The sequence below is a fragment of the Hyperolius riggenbachi genome, chromosome 8, assembly GCF_040937935.1.
Source record: "Hyperolius riggenbachi isolate aHypRig1 chromosome 8, aHypRig1.pri, whole genome shotgun sequence".
NCBI classification, from domain to species: domain Eukaryota; kingdom Metazoa; phylum Chordata; class Amphibia; order Anura; family Hyperoliidae; genus Hyperolius; species Hyperolius riggenbachi.
In genome coordinates this window covers 51054567-51071996 of record NC_090653.1, presented here as the reverse complement: position 1 = coordinate 51071996, position 17430 = coordinate 51054567, and the positions used below count along the sequence as shown (strand labels likewise).

At 47.3% G+C, this 17430-nt stretch overlaps 1 protein-coding gene across 9 annotated transcripts in view; it reads right to left on the bottom strand.

The window, feature by feature from the left end:
* Positions 1 to 17430, bottom strand: part of MSH5 (mutS homolog 5) — a 216587-nt gene that overhangs the window by 76162 nt on the left and 122995 nt on the right. For 8 of the 9 annotated variants that reach the window (XM_068250397.1, XM_068250402.1, XM_068250400.1 and 5 more), the window contains 5 exons: positions 11317 to 11399; positions 2766 to 2811; positions 2548 to 2686; positions 1180 to 1242; positions 905 to 1033 (listed from right to left, as the gene is read on the bottom strand). In XM_068250397.1, the coding sequence (XP_068106498.1) occupies positions 905 to 1033; positions 1180 to 1242; positions 2548 to 2686; positions 2766 to 2811; positions 11317 to 11399 (460 nt within the window). The remainder of the gene's footprint in view (positions 1 to 904; positions 1034 to 1179; positions 1243 to 2547; positions 2687 to 2765; positions 2812 to 11316; positions 11400 to 17430) is intronic. The other variant, XM_068250399.1, reaches the window with a different exon arrangement.

The window sequence follows — 17430 nt, the reverse complement described above, 5'->3', positions numbered from 1 at the left end:
AAGAAGATATAGAAGAAGATATAGAAGAAGAAGATATAGAAGAAGAAGAAGAAGAAGATATAGAAGATAAAGAAGAAGAAGAAGAAGAAGAAGAAGTATATACAGTACTGAACAAAATTCTGGACACAACTTCTCTTTCCACCTTTTTTTTTTTTAAAGGAACATCCCCACATAATCACTTGCTGTTGTTACTTGGAAAAAAAGATGTTTCTTGCATCATTCACCCTCAAAACAAGTGTTGGAAGCTATTTAAGGCCAATTCGAATAGTCAGCTTGAATAATGAGCTCGAATACCGACTCGAATAGTGAGCTCGAAGTCCGAGGTCGAATCGAATAGTAAAAAATATTCGACTCGAATATTCGACTGAATTCGAATAATTTACTATTCGAATTCGACCAAACTCGAATAATAAAAAGGGGTATCCGAGCATCACTACATGGGAGAGGAAGTAGCTCACAGGAGAGCGCTGCTGCACATGGGTGAGGAAGTAGCTCGCAGGAGAGCACTGCTGCACATGGGGGAGGAAGGAGCTCACAGGAGAGCGCTGCTGCACATGGGAGAGGAAGGAGCTCACAGGAGAGCGTTGCTGCACATGGGAGAGGAAGGAGCTCACAGGAGAGCGTTGCTGCACAGGGAAGAGGAAAGAGCTAAAAGGAAAGAGTTGCTGCACATGGGAGAGGAAGGGGCTCACAGGAGAGCGCTGCTGCACATGGGAGAGGAAGGGGCTCACAGGAGAGCGCTGCTGCACATGGGAGAGGAAACTGTTGAACATGACAGACAAGAAAGGAAACAGCACAAGGCAGATGGCTTACGAGGGAAAATAAGATATAAAGCTTACCCTCAAGACATACAGCATAAAAAAAGACGCAGGAAATGACAGCTCTGTCCTATTGACATACTAACCACTTTGCTGATGACACTGGCAATATAATGAAGGTCACTGTTGAACGCAGAAGAGATGCAGGAGAAGAGAGCCACTGTCTTAGGCAATGTGCGGCAGATGTCCCCAATGCACACGGCATTGTACACAGTCTGAGAAGAGGAAGTATGGGGGTGACTTTATCATAAATGTTAAAAAGTGCATATGTCCTTCATCAGTGGCAAAATTCTTAGCAGCAAGTGCCTAAGATTCTGTCTCTGTAAGTTCAGGTTATAACCAGCAGGGGGCACAAACCTACCTTATAGAGAACTTGCCAATCGGACACTTTGGTGCTAGACAGCGTCATGCGCTTTAAAATGAGCTGATGAAGCAAAATAACACAAGCAATTAATGTTATGTCAGCTAAGACTGAAGAGCTGAGGATAAAAGGATATACTGTAGCAAAAAAAAAAAAAAAAAAATCTACTTCAACATGGATACTTAGTAAAAATGTTGATTATATAGAAAGATACAATTTTTCTGTTAACAACCACATTCTTCCTGTCAGCTGTCATCATAATGATAAGATGTATCCTCTTAAAAAGTCATGTGGTGACATTTCTTGGCATCTTCCAGCCTTGCTGGTGCACACCAAGAGCGCTTCTGAGCACTTTTACAAATGCCAGGGCTGTGAAAAACGCTTGGCTAATGTATTTGAATGGGAGGGATCACACCAGAGCGATGGGATTTTCTCCCAAACGCAAACCCGAGTCCTGCAGCATTTCTGAGGCAATTCAGCCTCAATGTAAAGTATAGGAAAGTGCAAAATCTAAGCATTTTTGTTACAGAAGGTGTTCAGTTACAGCTCTACTGTAACAAAATATAAAAAACACTACACCAAAACACTACAAAAACCGATAGGCATGATTAGAAAATAGCAAGGCACATTCCTAGAAAACTCACTTCAAAAAGCGCTGAGCGTCAGAGATTATACTAGCGCTTTTGGTGTGCACTGGCCCTCACAGAAACTACTAATCAACAACTACCTAATCAAGCAGTTCCAGTGGCAACCACAGACCTCTCCTTTCCTGCACGGCTCCCCTAGTGTCTGCTTCTGCTGATGACGAGAGGGGAGCGGAAGACGAATGGCAAACGGGGGGGTGTCAAAAGGGGATACACAGGAGAGTGGGAGACACTTGGGGGGGGACGAGGGCAGAGGGCAAACTGGTAAAGGACACATTGGGGATAGCAGGGGACACACTGGGGACAGATGGGGGCACACAGGGACAGAAGGGGATACACTGGGGACACACTGGGGACACAATAATTGGTGTGAGAACGTCTACAAGACGCTCCTGCATCATGGACGCACCAGGTTTAGTATTTTTTCCCTCTGGTTTTTGCCCTCTAAACCTGGGTGCATCTTATATTCCAGAGCGTCTTATATGCCGAAAAATACAGTACCTACCTTCCTGTTATTATTGCCACCTATCCTCCATATTGCCAATAAAAGGGTGAGTGGCTGAGAACCACTTGAGCTTCCTCTTATTTTTTTCCTTTCTTTTTGAGGGCTATAGTGTTGTTAAGCTGCCATAGCATTTTTTCACTTTATTGTTGCAACCATTGTCAGTGTGATACTCCTAGCTCTGCTCGCATGCAGAATAAAACACAGCGGTAAACAACTCACGGGGATGTTTTTGATTCTTTTCAAGCAGCCTTGAAGGCTCTCTGTGGTTTCCTGGTTTCTGGGTGCCATAAAGAACTCGATCGCATCCAGGCGAGACTTCAGCTCTGCATGGCAGCAGGTGGGCCTCATAAACCACAGCCTAACACAGAATCATCAGGAGATAATGAGAAGGTAAGTACATTCATAACAGCCATACATTGTAAGACCAAGAGGCTCACCTCATACTGCTTTCTCCCCACTTGGACTGGCAACGATTTAAAAGACCTAAGTTATAAAAAGAAAAGTATTTTCAGAATCATCAGTAACGTACATATCAATCATTTTAGGGATAGAATGTAACTGCAGGTCATTGCTTCCAAATGTTACTAGAAGCAAGACAATAATGCATCTCTTCAGGATAGTAGAGGAATGCAAATCCTGGTGGGAACAAGTCAGAAATAATAGGAAAAGCATGCTACTCTGTAAGGAGCTGGCCACCTATTATTCACTGCAACTTTTTTTACATTTTGTATTGCGGAAGTGTCATACTCACCATCGGGGTCCTCCTCGGAGCTCTCGGGGGCGCCCTCTAGTGCGCACGCGCGGGGGCTCTCTGGTCCTTGTAGTTCCTCTTCCTGCACGGCGTTTGGCGCTGCGCGCAGTGCGCATGCGCACAGTGCCGTGCGCGCGCGTCTGCGCGCGCATAACCATATGCGCGCGCGCGCATGCGCAAACGGGGGCGCGCGCTAATTTCGGCGCCAATTCACAGTATAAAAGCAGCACTGTCCCTAACTGCAGTGCTGCTCGATCAGTTTGGCTAGCCTGTTGGTGAACCGTTGTTCCAGTTCTGCTGATTTCCTGATTGATCTCCTGTTGTGACCCCGGCTTGTGACCCCGACTACTCCTGATCTCCGCCTGCCCTGATCTTTGGCTTGTCTTCTGGATAACCGTTGTCTGCTGCCTGCCCTGACCCCTGGCTTGTGACCCCGACTACTCCTGATCTCCGCCTGCCCCGACCTCTTGGCTTGTGACCCCGATTTGTGCTGATCTCTGTTTGCCTGGACTTCCGGATCTCGTCTGACCACTCCTGCTCCACAATTAGTGTCTCTGTTCTCCCAACCACTTGCTGAGACGATCCCAGTAGTGACCTGGTAGGGCACTAGGCAGCAAAGTTCCACATTCCCCTCCTGGGAGTGTGGTCCTGCATCCCCCTCAAGGGGGTGTGGGTGAAGACCCGTGGTCACCTAGACTCCACTACTGGGTAAAGTCTCTTCCATCGTGGGAAGGTCAACAGGGACTGAAGAGAATATCCAGTCAGTTCCTAACAGTAACGAGCAGCCAAGATGGACACTAGTGGAGCTCGTACCCCGGTGGAGATCCTGTACGACTTGGTTACCCAACTTCGAGTCTCGATGGACGAAGTACAGAAGGGATTCCAGGAGATCCGCGACCAACTGCGTGCCCCTGCTCCTGTCTTGGTTCCTCCTGCAGTCCCTGCTCCAGCAGTTGTTCCCCCGGCTCATAACGAACCCACTCCGGGCCTAGGAGAAGGAGCCGCAGCATTGCTTCCAGAGCCCAAGTTACCCCTACCGGAACGGTTTTCAGGGGATCGATCCAAATTCAGATGGTTCCAGAGTGCTTGCCGGCTTCATTTTTCGCTTTTGCCTCGCACCTTTGCTAACGAGGAGATCAAAGTGGGAGCAGTCATCTCCCTTCTGCAAGGAGAACCCCAGGCATGGGCCCTTCGCCTGGTGGAACAGCGGCACCCATCCTTACTGACCCTTGACACCTTCTTTGAGACCATGTCTGAGGTCTTCGATGATCCAGGAAGAGCGGCGTCAGCTGAAACCGCGCTCCAAGCCCTGCGACAAGGAAGGAGACCTGTCGAGGACTATGTCTTGGACTTCCGTCGCTGGGAGGCAGATGTCGACTGGAATGACTCCGCTCTGAGCTTTCAGTTTCGCCAGGGTCTCTCAGAAGCCCTTAAAGATGAACTAGCCAGGGTTGGGGTACCAGGCACTCTAAAGGAGCTTATTCGTCTCTCTATTCAAATAGACAGAAGACTGAGGGAGAGACGAGCCGAACGCTCCGGTTCAGTCAGACCGGCCTGGAATCTACCTACTCCCAAGACTCTTTCTACTCCAATACCTCCTGTTCCTGTGTCTTCAGATGAGCCAGAACCCATGCAGATTGGCCTTGCCCGACCAGCTATTTCACAAGAGGAGAGACAACGTCGGAGATCATCCAACTTGTGCATGTACTGTGGGGCTTCCGGACACTTCCGCAACAACTGCCCAGTCAGACCGTCTGGTGAGCCTGAATTAGTGGGATGTGCTAGTGGTTTTCCTGTTCCTCCACTGGCCTCCTCTCATGTCCCGCTTACTCTCTCATTACAGGGCCCGCACGGAAAGACCGCAACTATTGAGGCCATAGTGGATTCTGGAGCCTGCTCTTGCTTCCTGGATGTTCAACTGGCACAGCAACTACTCCTTCCTGTCCGCCGCAAGAGTCAACCTTTATCCATTCAGTTGGCAGATGGATCTGCTATTTGCTCCGGTCCTATCATCTCCGAGACACTACCACTCCTTGTTTCCATCCAGGGAGAACATCAAGAATACTTGAGTTTCGACCTTCTGCCTTCTCCTCTGTTTCCGGTCATCCTGGGGATGCCCTGGCTAAGGACTCACAACCCTATTATTAATTGGGCTTCTCGTGAGGTTTCCTTCAGTTCCAACTACTGTCTTCGTTCATGTTTTCCTCGAGCTGGGTCCTTGTTCTGTATGGACTCACTCAAGAAGGACATTAACCCAAGGGTCTATCACGACTTTCTAGATGTCTTCGACAAGTCCAAGGCGGATGCTCTTCCACCACACCGCCCATATGACTGTCCGATTGACCTCCAGCCAGGTGCTCCCATCCCTTTCGGCAGAACTTATCCACTTTCAGAACCCGAGACCCAGATCCTCAAGGAGTACATAGAGGAAAATCTCCAAAAGGGGTTCATTCGACCTTCTACGTCTCCCGCTGGGGCCGGGATTTTCTTTGTGGAAAAAAAGGATGGCTCCCTTCGTCCTTGCATCGATTATCGGGATCTGAACAAGATAACCATTAAGAATCGATACCCTCTACCATTGATGCCTGATTTGTTCCAGCGACTTGGATCGGCCTGTATCTTCTCCAAGCTTGACTTAAGGGGGGCCTACAATCTGATCAGGATCCACAAAGGAGATGAGTGGAAGACGGCTTTCCGTTCCCGGTTCGGACATTTCGAGTACCTTGTGATGCCGTTTGGCTTGTGTAATGCTCCAGCCACGTTTCAACACTTCGTCAATGATATCTTCAGGGATTATATTGACAACTTCATGGTGGTCTATTTGGATGACATCCTTATCTTCTCCCCTTCTCAGGAGGTCCATTATAGTCATGTAAAACGGGTCTTGGCCCGTCTTCGAACCCATGGACTCTATGCTAAGCCCGAGAAGTGTGAATTCCATAAGACTAACATCCAGTTTCTGGGCCTAAAGATTTCTCCAGGAGGAGTGGAGATGGATCCCCAGAAAGTCTCGGCGATCCTTGACTGGCCGGTACCTGCTGATAGGAAGGCCATACAACGTTTCATTGGATTTGCCAATTTTTATAGACGCTTCATCAAAAATTTCTCACGGATTGTTGCACCCATCACTCAGTTGACCAGTACCCGTCAGTCCTTCCGCTGGACCCCAGAAGCCCAGTCAGCTTTTGAAAAGTTAAAGTCGTGCTTCACTTCAGCACCCATCCTTAAACACCCCGATCCTACCAAAGCCTTCGTCTTGGAGGTCGATGCCTCTGAAGTTGCTATTGGAGCAATCCTCTCCCAACGCTTCGGTCCTAAGGCGGTCCTCCATCCAGTTGCCTTCTTCTCCCGGAAGTTGAATCCTTCAGAAAGGAACTATGACGTGGCGGATCGGGAACTCTTGGCCATTAAGGCAGCTCTGGAGGAGTGGCGATACCTTCTCGAAGGTGCTGAACATCCCATACTGGTACTCACAGACCATAAAAACCTAGAGTACCTCAGGACTGCTAAGAGACTCCGACCACGTCAGGCTAGGTGGTCACTCTTTTTCTCCAGGTTTACCTTCCACTTGACCTACCGTCCAGGATCCAAAAATATAAAGCCAGACGCCTTGTCCCGCATGTACCAGTCCGAGTCAGGCCCTGAGTCATCACCTGAGAACATCCTGTCTCCACAGCACTTCCTGTTCCTGCATTCCAACCTGATGGATTCTATCCGACAAGCTTCTGCGGGCTTGAGCTCGCCTCCGGATTTACCACTTAAAGAAGGACTCTACCTGTTCCAAGGGAAGATCTTTGTTCCCTCCGAGACTCGTTTGTCAGTCCTGCAAGCCTGTCATGATAATCAACTGGCTGGCCACTTTGGGGTTCATAAAACGCAGGACCTAGTACGGAGGAACTTCTGGTGGCCTGAACTATCTAAGGACTGCAAGTCATACGTGGCCTCTTGTGAGGTCTGTGCCCGTTCTAAGACCACTCGGGGCCGACCATGGGGTCTTCTGAAACCTCTTCCAGTGCCAACACAACCTTGGAAGGCCATCGCAATGGATTTCGTGGTGGATCTGCCACCTTCAGAGGGGTTTACCACTATACTGGTCATTGTCGACCGTTTTTCCAAAATGGCTCACTTCCTGCCTTTCAAACAAGTTCCGTCCGCTGCAGAGACAGCCCAAGCTTTCGTAAGGGAAATTGTCAGACTCCACGGTCTACCTGAGGACATCGTATCTGACCGGGGCACCCAGTTCACTTCCAAATTCTGGCGAGAGCTCTGTAGGGGTCTGGGAATTAGGGTCTCCCTTTCTTCGGGTTACCATCCACAATCTAATGGACAAACTGAAAGGACAAACCAGACCCTGGAGCAGTATATAAGGTGCTTTACTTCAGCCTCTCAGGACGATTGGTACCCACTGTTGGCCACGGCAGAATTTGCATATAATAATTCCATTCATACCTCTACTCAGCAGTCACCGTTCTTCATCAACTACGGTTATCATCCTTCATTCTTACCTGATGTGAACTTTACCTCTGTCTGTCCCGGAGCCCAAGAAAGGATTTCTGCCATCCACGACAACATTAACACTGTCCATATTACTTTAAAACAGGCCCAGGAGAAGGGAAAAAGGTTTGCTGACCGTCGACGGAAGGAGAGTCCAGTCTTTGCCCCTGGAGACCTGGTCTGGCTCTCCACCGCAAACCTTAAGTTGCGTTGTGCCTCCAAGAAGCTGGCGCCCAGGTACATTGGACCTTTTCCAATATCTAAACAAATCAATCCAGTAGCATTCAAACTTACTTTACCTACTTCACTCCGGGTGCATCCCGTGTTCCACGTCTCTAGTTTGAAGAAAGTGATTCCAAATAGCTTCCCAGGCCGCTCCTCGGATCCACCACAACCAGTTGTGATTGACGGGATGTAAGAATTTGAGGTGGAGAAGATACTGGACAGCAGAAGAATTAGACAGTCGCTTCAGTATCTCATCAAATGGAGGGGATTTGGTCTGGAGGAAAACTCATGGGAACCTGCCCGGAATGTACATGCCCCTAGATTGGTCAAACAATTCCACAAGAGATTCCCTGGCAAACCTGGTCCTAGGGGCACCTGGAGGTTGCCCCTGGGAGGGGGGCAATGTCATACTCACCATCGGGGTCCTCCTCGGAGCTCTCGGGGGCGCCCTCTAGTGCGCACGCGCGGGGGCTCTCTGGTCCTTGTAGTCCCTCTTCCTGCACGGCGTTTGGCGCTGCGCGCAGTGCGCATGCGCACAGTGCCGTGCGCGTGCGCATGCGCAAACGGGGGCGCGCGCTCTGCGCATGCGCAGAGCGCTAATTTCGGCGCCAATTCACAGTATAAAAGCAGCACTGTCCCTAACTGCAGTGCTGCTCGTTCTGATCAGTTTGGCTAGCCTGTTGGTGAACCGTTGTTCCAGTTCTGCTGATTTCCTGATTGATCTCCTGTTGTGACCCCGGCTTGTGACCCCGACTACTCCTGATCTCCGCCTGCCCTGATCTTTGGCTTGTCTTCTGGATAACCGTTGTCTGCTGCCTGCCCTGACCCCTGGCTTGTGACCCCGACTACTCCTGATCTCCGCCTGCCCCGACCTCTTGGCTTGTGACCCCGATTTGTGCTGATCTCTGTTTGCCTGGACTTCCGGATCTCGTCTGACCACTCCTGCTCCACAATTAGTGTCTCTGTTCTCCCAACCACTTGCTGAGACGATCCCAGTAGTGACCTGGTAGGGCACTAGGCAGCAAAGTTCCACATTCCCCTCCTGGGAGTGTGGTCCTGCATCCCCCTCAAGGGGGTGTGGGTGAAGACCCGTGGTCACCTAGACTCCACTACTGGGTAAAGTCTCTTCCATCGTGGGAAGGTCAACAGGGACTGAAGAGAATATCCAGTCAGTTCCTAACAGGAAGTTAACCCTAACAGTTTAACATTTGGACCATCCACCGCCCTCAGGCATACCTGAATTGTGGACTCTTCCGCAGACATACAGAGATACTTTCTCTGAACTCTCACGGAATCTCCAGAGGAGCTGGTAGCCGTCTTGGCTGGACCCCGATATCTCACGCGGCGGACAACTCTACACTTAGTGTGGACTTGATGATGCCTCTCACCCCTATGGATGGTGACGACTATTTGAGTTACCGTAGCTCAACAAACAACTCTACTCATAGTGGAGAAGTCTGGGTATCGTATAACAGATGCTTATCATTCTTTACTGCATGTCAAGTATTATCATATTCATGCTTTTTGCCCTCAATCTACAATACTGGCATATCCCTGCAGACCTTTCCATTTCATGCATGAACTCTGCTTTGTTGCTTTGAAGGGAACAATTTTTCTAGGCATGCTTTTTGAACTAACCCATTATCTACATGTACCGGGACATTGCTATGGCTTTGACTACAGGATTGCTGAACTGGCTAAAACTGTATTAATGGTACATTAGAGGCAGACCGGGCACTTGTCTCTTTAAAGTGAAACAGAGACGAAGCACCCTCATGTATTTTACCATATATATCAGTGGGAACATTAGAGAAAACACCTACCCTGCTCTCTGTTTCATTTTCAACTATTCAGCCTGCTTCTTATCAGCCATGATAAAATCCCCGACTGAGCATTCAGTCTGGCTTTGCTTAGGAATTTTTATAGCTGAGTCTGTGTTCTCTGGTGTCTTTTCAAGCCCAAGCCTGCCCCCTTGTGGCTCTGCTCGGGAATCATTATAGCTGAGTAAGTGCCGTCCACTTACTCCCTGGTCACCCAAACCCTGAACACCTCGACACCTCCATAAATCCAGGCTTGATGCGTCCATATGTGACATGTTATTGTTTCACTTTTGGCTGGAAGACAAAATAAAGCGTTTAAATAGACAAGTGCCCGGTCGGCCTCTATGTACCATGTATTCATCAGTTGTTTTCAGCACAAATTAAACTAGCTGCGCGTCTCTTAGCTTGACTTGTGTGCCACTACACAGGTGTTTTTTGAGGTGAAGACTTTGCCATATAGGCTGCAGATGCTAATCAAGGCCCCTACCCCTAAGAACTTAACCTGAGTGCCGAGTGGTTTATTTCTTCTACAGCGTACTAGTAAAACTGTATTAATGTTAGATCGTTTGTTTGCCTCTTTTTGGATATCCGGGGAATTATTTTGTCAACTTGGCGCCCTGCTTGACAGACATTTGGTCCCTAGTGTGAGTGTGTTGTGCGTGTGGTGTCTGGCGGTACCGCTTTTTGATGCCAGGGTGCCACCTTGCAATTTTCTTAATATGTTTTATTATATGAGTGATCTATTGGGTAAAAAAAAAAGTTTTTTGATAGAAGATATTTTTTTTAAAGAGACACTGAAGCGAGAATAATTCTCGCTTCAGAGCGCCGCTATCCCGCGGCTAAACGGGGGTCCCTTCACCCCCAAATCCCCTCCCCCCCGCAAAATCAACGACCAAATTGGTCGTAGATTTTGCTGCTCCTAGAGGCAGGGCTAACGGCTGCAGCCCTGCCTCTAGTTGCGTCTATCAGCGGCGCATCACCGCCTCTCCCCCGCCCCTCTCAGCGAAGGAAGACTGAGAGGGGCGGGGGAGAGGCGGAGATCCGCGCTGACAGACGCGCGTGGGGTAGGGCTGCGGCGGTTAGCCCTGCCTCAATCTGGAAGAGATCCCCGGCTGCACAGAGGGGATTTCGGGGGGTAAGGGACCCCCGTTTAGCCGCGCGATAGCGGCGTTTTAGCAGGGGCACACATGCCCCTGCTAACTATGAGCTCTGAAGCGAGATTTATTCTCACTTCAGAGTCTCTTTAAAAAAACTGATTTTTGGATAGTGAGATTTTGGTTTGCATTCCTTTCTGATATTATCCTTAAAGTATTGTATAACATTTTAACAGTTTCTACACTGCAGTGTGTGCTGAAGATCTGTTAAGAGCTGCAAGGGGGTGATAAGAAGTGCAGACCTTTAAGAGTGAAGGGAAAACTAGAAGTACTGGGGGAAATTCTAACATTATTCCTACAAGTATCAGCGCATACTGTAGATAGTTTACCATCTGTCACATGCCAGTATAATAAAATTTCCAATGTATAAATATTTTAAGCACACCTCAGTTCACTACCAGGTTAATGACATCAAAAAGAGAGTATTTGCAATGCAAATGAAAACCTAAGCATCAAACCGAAATGGTGGGCATTGCCATATTCAGACTTTGCAGTCACTGTTGTAAAATATACAAAAAAAGTGTGCTCATGGAGTATACAATACCAAACAGGCTGAGTCCTTCCTTTACACTAGAGCTCATCTTATACGCCGATGGGTGGGCTTCACTTTTAAATATCTGCAAAACACTAAATAATATAACATACACATGAATAACCAGATGTTTTCCCTGCTCCCGGCAAAAGTTTACCTAAACTTTAAAGCCTCTTTCACATTGGGACGTTAAAGTCGCACATTATAAAAAATGATAACGCACACCAACGCACAGCAATACAAAGTCTGTGCGACATTCACAGTGCACATGTTGCGTTGTGTGTAACGTGTAGCAATATTTAGAAAGTGCTGCATGCTGTGCGTTTAGCAATACATTTGCTGCGTTATGTGTGTTGCACATGCTCATCTTAGTAAGGGGGCTTTTAGGACCATTGTAGTCCCTTACACACTCCAATGAGTTCTGGGTCACCATGAGCTTGCTGGGTAGCATGTCCCTCTCGGTGTTACAAGCCCTACTGCATAGAGCCAAATTAATCTATGCCATGCACTGATAAGGATCAAACAATCCAAAACAGTCTGTATGCATGTTGGATTATTATGGCTCTGTACAATTTAACAAGCTGACACATCATTGCATTCCAGCGGTTCTGGAGGTGTGTTTAGCTGCTAAGGGTAACAATGGTTAATTTGCATATATTCAGCAGTGATGCACTGGGAGACATCTCAAGCTCACTCCAACCTGAATTATCGCAAATTCTTTCTGTTTTAGGAAAGCAAACTTTTGTTTGCACATGCTCAGTAAGGTTTTTTGTTTTTTGTCAAATGTAACGCATGCGCCGTTTTCGTTCCATCAGTATGCAACGAAAACGGCGCACCAAGAGACACATAACAGTGCAAAATAACGTCCAATTTTATAACCTACATGGAAATGCATTCCCCATTTACCTTCAACTTAACACTACTAGTAAATAATGCACACACAAACTTCAGTGGAGAAAAGGCCGCGGCCAATTTTATTATTGGGGTTATAATAATAACACAAATATTTTTCTTTATTAGTTCAATAAGTAATAAAACTTCAACACAACAACATCCTTGTTAGAAATCAATTTACCATATTGGTACACTAAATGATCACCCCTAACTGGGGCCATCATCCCACTAACACTTACAACCCCAAAATTAAGAATCGACCTGCGGCAGGGAGGGTGGGCGGGCAGCTTCCACAGGGCTCTGAATTTGGATGACGCCACCGCCTGCCTGCTCCCTATATAAGGCTTCAGCCCCACCGGCCTGATTGGCTGGTTTGAAACACCAGCCAGGCCCTGGGCCAATCAAGATCCAGCTGATGAACCTTCCCCAGGAGCTGGGGGAAAGCTGCACACCTGCGAAATTAAGCACACCTGACAGGTAATTAACATTACTTCAGGGTCAGCATTCCCATGCAGGCCTCTCTTTATTGTTCTGGCCTTTTCATGGAAATGCATTCCCCATTTACCTTCAACTTAACACTACTAGTAAATAATGCACACACAAACTTCAGTGGAGAAAAGGCCGCGGCCAATTTTATTATTGGGGTTATAATAATAACACAAATATTTTTCTTTATTAGTTCAATAAGTAATAAAACTTCAACACAACAACATCCTTGTTAGAAATCAATTCACCATATTGGTACACTAAATGATCACCCCTAACTGGGGCCATCATCCACCTGCCAGCCTAGGACACTCGGCTGGCCCCACCCCCCAGCACCGCGGCCTTCTCAATTGCTGAGTGTAGATTTGCATTAAAGATATCTAAACCAATATTAGACAGGTGAATCTCATCCCATCTAAATAAGCCTGGTTCCCCTCCTTCCAGTTCAATGTGGCGGTAAGATAGCCCACCCAAGCGAGGAAGTAATTTCGCCATTGCCCTGTTAATCCTTTTACGAATTTTATTAATAAATTTACGTTCTGGAGACAACCATTGAAGTCTTGGTATAATCTCCGAAAAGATCAGTTTTGTGTTAGGTAACTGACCCGCCAGTTCTGTAAAATCGGACCTCAATTTGTGCAATAAGTCCAATGTATTGAACTTAGCCACATCATTACCGCCCAAATGAATCAGCAAGACATCCGGAACCGGCCAAAAATGCAATTTCTCATAAATGACTGAGCTGAGCTTTTCCCATGCTAAACCTCGAATACCCAACCAAAATATTTGCATTTTATCCAAATCTAAAGACAAGTTCTCCGTATAAGGCCTGTTTCTGGCCCTCCTCTGGGCCCAGTACACGAAGGAGTGTCCAATAATCCAGGCGATGCTTTTTCCTGTAAGACATCAATGGATATAAAGGTGAGGTCTAACGTACAAACGGAATCTGCTTGACTCCCAACGCCCGATCCGTTTTACGACCTCTTCAGGGAGGCCATGCCTTGCTGCCTCAGTTGCTGCCCCTATCCGAAATGAATGCGATGAGAATTTATAGCCATCCAGCCCCAGTTGTACTAGGCATTTCCTGAATATCGCACGAAACTGAAATGCTGAAAGCGATAAACCATTCCTATGCACCAAAAAGGAGCGGGCCACTGGCCTTACCAACAGATATTCTCTGACGGCTCTGACTGGGCAGCATTTTATGTCAGTAACCGCCGATAATGACAGCCAGCAACCTTTCCCCGCCAGGTCTGTCTTAGAGCGTCGAATAAAAACTGCCAATTTATCATCCTCAATTCGAACGTCTTCTGACTCCAAAGGAGAAGGAACCATTCTGTTACGAGCCACTAATTCTGCTATCCTAAGGGCTCCAAAAAAGGCTAGCATAAAAGCTGCCCTGAATAATAACCTCTCATAAGGGTCCATACAAACCAATTCCAAAACACTAACCAAGTCCTTTAATATACCAAAAGAGACCGGCCTTCTTGTGTCCGCCTGCGTCCCTTTACCAAGGCCTTTAAGCAACTGTTTAACCAACGGGTAATCACTATGACCTGGTACTTGCGCCAACCGTCTAAAGAATGATACTCCCGCCAAGGACTTCAGCACACTTGCCGCCGAACGACCTCGCTGAATGAGCTGACAAATAAAAAGAAGAAATAGATCAACACTATCTGCCACTGGGGACAAGGCATACTCATCCGCGCATACCAACCACTCCGCCCAGGAACTCTCGTAACCTGTCCACGTCTTATGAGCCACTGAATTCCGCAGAAGTCTTGAGATCAGGACCAGATTATCCTCCATAGATGGTCTGGACACTCCACACCTTCCATCTCTGCATCCGCTGCTAGCGCCCGGAATGTTTCCCAATTCTGCCGAGACAAAGAATCTGCAATCAAGTTTTGCTTCCCTGGTAAATATTTTGCCTTAATCCAAATATTAAATTCTAAACATAATAGCACTAGGTGGCGTAACAACTTAACCACTAAACTTGACTTTGCTGATAAGCAATTAATGGCATACATCACGCCACGGTTATCAGTCTGCAGGATTATCCGCTTATTAGCAAAACTCTTACCCCAAATTGTCAATGAAACCACAACAGGAAAAAGTTCGAGCAAAAGGATATTCCTTGTAACATCAGCTACCTTCCATTCCTCTGGCCAAGACTCAGCAGACCACTTGCCCTGCCAATATGCTCCGTAACCGACAGCACCTGCCGCATCCGTAAAAAATTCCATACTGGTATCCAAAACAAACTCTGACTGCCATAATGACCTCCCATTATACTTCAGCAAAAAATTATGCCATACCAATAGATCCTCCTTCACCTCTCTATCCAGAGAGACATGGTGACAAGGAGACTTAAAGCCAGCAATAATTGCCGCCAATCTTCTAGAAAACACTCTGCCCATGGGCATGACCCTTGATGCAAAAGCTAAATGTCCCAAAAGCGACTGTACCTCTTTAACCGTAGCACGCCTTCTAGCTAGTAAGCCATTTAACAATGACTTCAACACATTAATTTTCTGCTTTGGGAGCCTAAATTCCATTTTTACAGTGTCTATCGTTATCCCCAAAAACTCCAAACACGTGCACGGACACACCGTTTTCTCGTGTGCCAAAGGCACGCCAAAATCATCCAGTGTCGCACAAAAAACCTGCAATAGTGCCTGACACAAATCAGAATCACCCGAACCCACAAACATAAAGTCGTCTAAATAATGAACTACACCACCTACCGGCATCTTCTGCATCACTACCCATTCCAAAAACTTAGCAAATGTCTCAAAATAAAAACAAGATAACGAGCAGCCCATAGGAAGGCATTTGTCGAAGAAAAATTGATTATCAAACATAAAACCCAACGAATTGAATGCATCCGGGCAGATAGGCAGTAAACGGAACGCGGATTGGATGTCCGCCTTTGCCAGGAGAGCATTGCTGCCAAACCTCCTTATAACCTCCAGTGTCTTGTCAAAAGACAAATAAGACACAGATGAAACTGACTTGTCAATACTGTCATTTAAAGACGAATTCTTAGGGAAAGACAAGTGGTGTATTAGTCTAAATTCGTTAGGAGCTTTTTTGGGAACTACACCCAGAGGCGAGATTCTAAAGTTAGCAAAAGGGGGGGTATCAAAAGGCCCTTCAACCCTACCAGCCTGAATTTCTTTCAAAATTTTTTGAAACGCCAAACGTATGACTCTACCGACTTGAGGTTTGACACTGCAATGCACCCCTGGTCACTAAAAGTAGGCAACTGAAAACCTTGATCAAAACCTTTACTGAGCAACTGACTGCTCTGTCTGTCTGGGAAGGCCTCTAGCCATGGAGCCATTCTTTGCATTTTCACTGGCGTCCACGCTTTTCTGAAAAAACTCTTTGGTGCTGTTTTGAGCTTGCAGACCGACTTTTTTAAAGCATCTTGACATCGGGTGAAACCCACCACAAAAGTTACACTCATGTTTAAATCTACAATTCTGTAAAAACTTGCAAGAGCCTTCATTAAAGGCAAAACATAGGCCTTTTTTGACAGACGGAGCAGCCTGTGCCGCTGTTGATGAATTCTGTTTCATTTGAGACCTTTGTGGTAACATTAAGCTGATCCATAATCCCAAATCCTTGGTACCCCAGGACAGCGAGGGGTGCACAGCCATTTTTTGACGAAATGATTCATCATAAAAGAACCATGCAAGGCCCCCAAACTGTCGGTAAGCCTCGCTGATTACATCCAAATGCTGAAAAAGCCCTGTGCAGAGCTCAGGCTTTCTTTCACCGATAATACTTGCAAAAATACAGAAGGCTTGCAGCCAATTACTGAATGAACGCATGACAGGACGGCGCCTGTCCTCTTCATCTTTCTTATCTTTCACATTAAACTCCTTATAAAAAGGCAATATTGAGAGCAAATCAATATACTCTCCTCTCCAAATCTTTTCTTTAATTGACAACGACAAATGATAACCTAAAGGAGATAATGAGCATGGTAATGCCTCTTTATATAACGTTTCTGCCACTCCAGCTCTAATTACTGGAGAGGAAACACTTTGAGTCACAGAAACATTACTTGCTTGTTTTGCAGCAACCCACGCAGCTGCAGCTGAATTTTCAACACATAACTTCTTAGCCTGCACACTAGCAGTTTCAACACTGTCAGCAGGACTGGCCACCCTCTGCTGCATATGCACAGATTCAGCCAGTGACTTAATCATATCAGACATTTCATTCAAACGCTGATTAATAGATACAATGCTGCAATTTGCAGCCAACTCACCTGCTTCCGCTGGTGCTCTAACGTCCTCAACAGCTCCACCAGGTCTGCCCCGGCTGGGGGCTGCCTGTGTCTCAATTTGCATAGCAGGCGCCTGCTGCGCCACCTGCCTTTCGTCCTTCCGACATTTTTTTCCCCCCGGGCGACAGCTAGCCGCCCTGGACTGCCTTGTGGGAGGGGGCGAACGCTTCCTGGCCTTGCCGCCTCTTTTTCCAGCTCCACCCCGGACTGGGGCGACCTCCCTCACCTCCTCCTCTACCAGATACTCCGGGACCTCCTCCGCCTCCATTCTCCTGGCTGCCTGGAAACTCCCCGCCACAGACTGAACCTCTTCTTCGTCACGCGGCTCCATTACTTCATGCGGAGTTGCGTGCGCGAGACCACTTGTCCCCGCCTCCCCTTGCCATGACGGACCAGCCTCTGCCGCCTCTTCATCCCCGTATGCACGGAGGAAAGACGCCAGCCAA